Source organism: Triticum aestivum, chromosome 4D, assembly GCF_018294505.1.
Source record: "Triticum aestivum cultivar Chinese Spring chromosome 4D, IWGSC CS RefSeq v2.1, whole genome shotgun sequence".
Lineage (NCBI taxonomy): Eukaryota > Viridiplantae > Streptophyta > Magnoliopsida > Poales > Poaceae > Triticum > Triticum aestivum.
Genome location: NC_057805.1, coordinates 510,164,809 through 510,166,834, shown reverse-complemented (window position 1 = coordinate 510,166,834; position 2,026 = coordinate 510,164,809). Strand labels below are relative to the sequence as shown.

The following is a 2,026-nucleotide window of genomic DNA, read 5'->3' as shown; positions in this document are numbered from 1 at the left end:
CTTCTGGAAAGAACAGGAGTAGTAGTCACTTTATATCTCTTAAGAAGTCATGCAGGCACCCATGAATCAAGCCCACGCATGAGTAGGTGACAAAATTTGTCAAGGTCAACCTTGAGGTAGAAAACGATTGATGGCCTTACATGACTTGGCTTTTCTCAACTGCTCTTTGACTAACTTTGTGCATACGCACCAGACCACCAGTTCAGACTCTGACCAAGTATGTGATACTGTATCTAATTACACTAGTGGAATATATATTTTGTTTATCTAATTACACTAGTGGAATATTTTCCTAAATGGTGACTTTTCCTGGAACCAGCCCTGCATGCATTGTGGCGACTCAGGAGAGAGTTTCACATTGCTCCTTTGAAGGGAAAACGTGTCTTAAAAGGAACCTGTAAAGTTATGCAAAATAGTTTATTCAGCAGCCGGAGACCCTTTCAATCTGTTGATCGGTTGCACTTGACTTTGTCTATTGCTCTGGAGTTCTGCGCCTATATAAACACATGCATCCCCTGCAGGTTCAAACCATCGTCACTCACGCCACAAACAGAAATAGGAAGACGAGAGAACAGAAGAGCCAAAGACACTAAAACGAAATGGCATCCTCCTCTTCCTTTCTCCTCCTTGCTGCACTTCTTGCGTTAGTCTCATGGCAGGCCACTGCTTTTGATCCTAGCCCACTCCAAGACTTTTGTGTCGCCGACATGAATTCACCAGGTACTATCCGTTTTGTCATCATGTTTTCACCAAATACATATGTTGAAATCTATTTCCGGAAATTATATCCAAGTCGAAACAACTTTGTAAAATCTGAGCTTACATGTATATCTCTTGTGCCCCCAGTCCGTGTCAATGGGTTTGTTTGCAAGAAACCGATGGAGGTCAATGCAGATGACTTCTTCAAGGCGGCCAACCTCGACAAGCCTAGGCTGCCCAACAAGGTTGGATCCAACGTCACATTGATCAACGTCATGCAGATTGCCGGACTGAACACCCTCGGCATATCAATTGCGCGCATCGACTATGCTCCCTTGGGTCAAAACCCACCACATACGCACCCTCGCGCCACTGAGATCCTCACGGTGCTCGAGGGAACACTGTACGTTGGCTTTGTGACATCCAACCAGCCCGCCCCCAACAAAAACAAGTTCTTCTCCAAAGTGCTCAACAAAGGTGATGTGTTTGTCTTCCCCGTGGGGCTCATCCACTTCCAATTCAACCCCAACCCCCACCAGCCCGCTGTTGCAATTGCTGCGCTAAGCAGCCAGAACCCAGGGGCTATCACAATTGCCAATGCAGTGTTTGGGTCAGACCCACCAATATCAGATGATGTTCTTGCCAAGGCATTTCAGGTGGAAAAGAATATAATAGACTATCTCCAGGCTCAGTTCTGGGAGAACAACCACTACTAAGACAGACATTTGTTAATTACCCGGAAGACCAGTGCACAAGTGAAGGACATGGTTGAGTTCCTAGATATGCATCCTAATCTATAAAATAAATGGAGCATATGTTATTCCATTCTGTGTCTGTAATCAGTGAATGTATTTCTACCTTCTGATTAATTGACTATATTATGTTTCTCACACTAATATGATCTCATTTGCTTCTTTTGGAATCTGACGTGTCTTATTTATCATAACAAATTAAAATTCTAGGTTCATTTCTCCTTGTTATGAAATAATAGATTATTATATGACAATTAATTATATGTTTAATGCTGGGTTGAACACCTAGGATTTTCTTGCAATACATGTGATGTATGCCATGGTTGGAACCCTGTTGTGCTCAGGATTGAATGTGAATGTTGAATTTGCAAAGGTTGCTTCCTGGAGTCGTTGTTGAGGTATCTCGCTTTCTGGTGCATGTAATAAGTAAGTTACGGTCCCTTTCCTATGGAGCTTGCTTTAGTTGTTTGAGCTTCCTTTTGGTTCAAAACTCTAGTAAGTTTGATTGGCGCTTTCTTTAATGGAAATCGATGAAGTAGCTTGTTGTATTAAAAAACATGTGAGCGTTACCTAAC

General features: G+C 42.6%; 1 protein-coding gene across 1 annotated transcript; it reads left to right on the top strand.

The window, feature by feature from the left end:
• Window positions 1–535: 535 nt before the first annotated feature.
• LOC123100703 (germin-like protein 8-5) lies at window positions 536–1,589 on the top strand. The gene is made up of 2 exons (XM_044522589.1): window positions 536–720; window positions 847–1,589. Exons 1-2 carry the CDS (start codon window positions 600–602, stop codon window positions 1,413–1,415), a joined length of 690 nt encoding a protein of 229 aa, XP_044378524.1. The 5' UTR covers window positions 536–599; the 3' UTR covers window positions 1,416–1,589.
• Window positions 1,590–2,026: the final 437 nt, after the last annotated feature.

Excerpts from the sequence above, each read along its gene's own strand:
- LOC123100703 (XM_044522589.1), top strand. The coding sequence starts at position 600 with ATGGCATCCTCCTCTTCCTTTCTCCTCCTTGCTGCACTTCTTGCGTTA. Across the intron at positions 721-846 it reads CGCCGACATGAATTCACCAG|TCCGTGTCAATGGGTTTGTT; the intron begins GTACTATCCGTT and ends TTGTGCCCCCAG.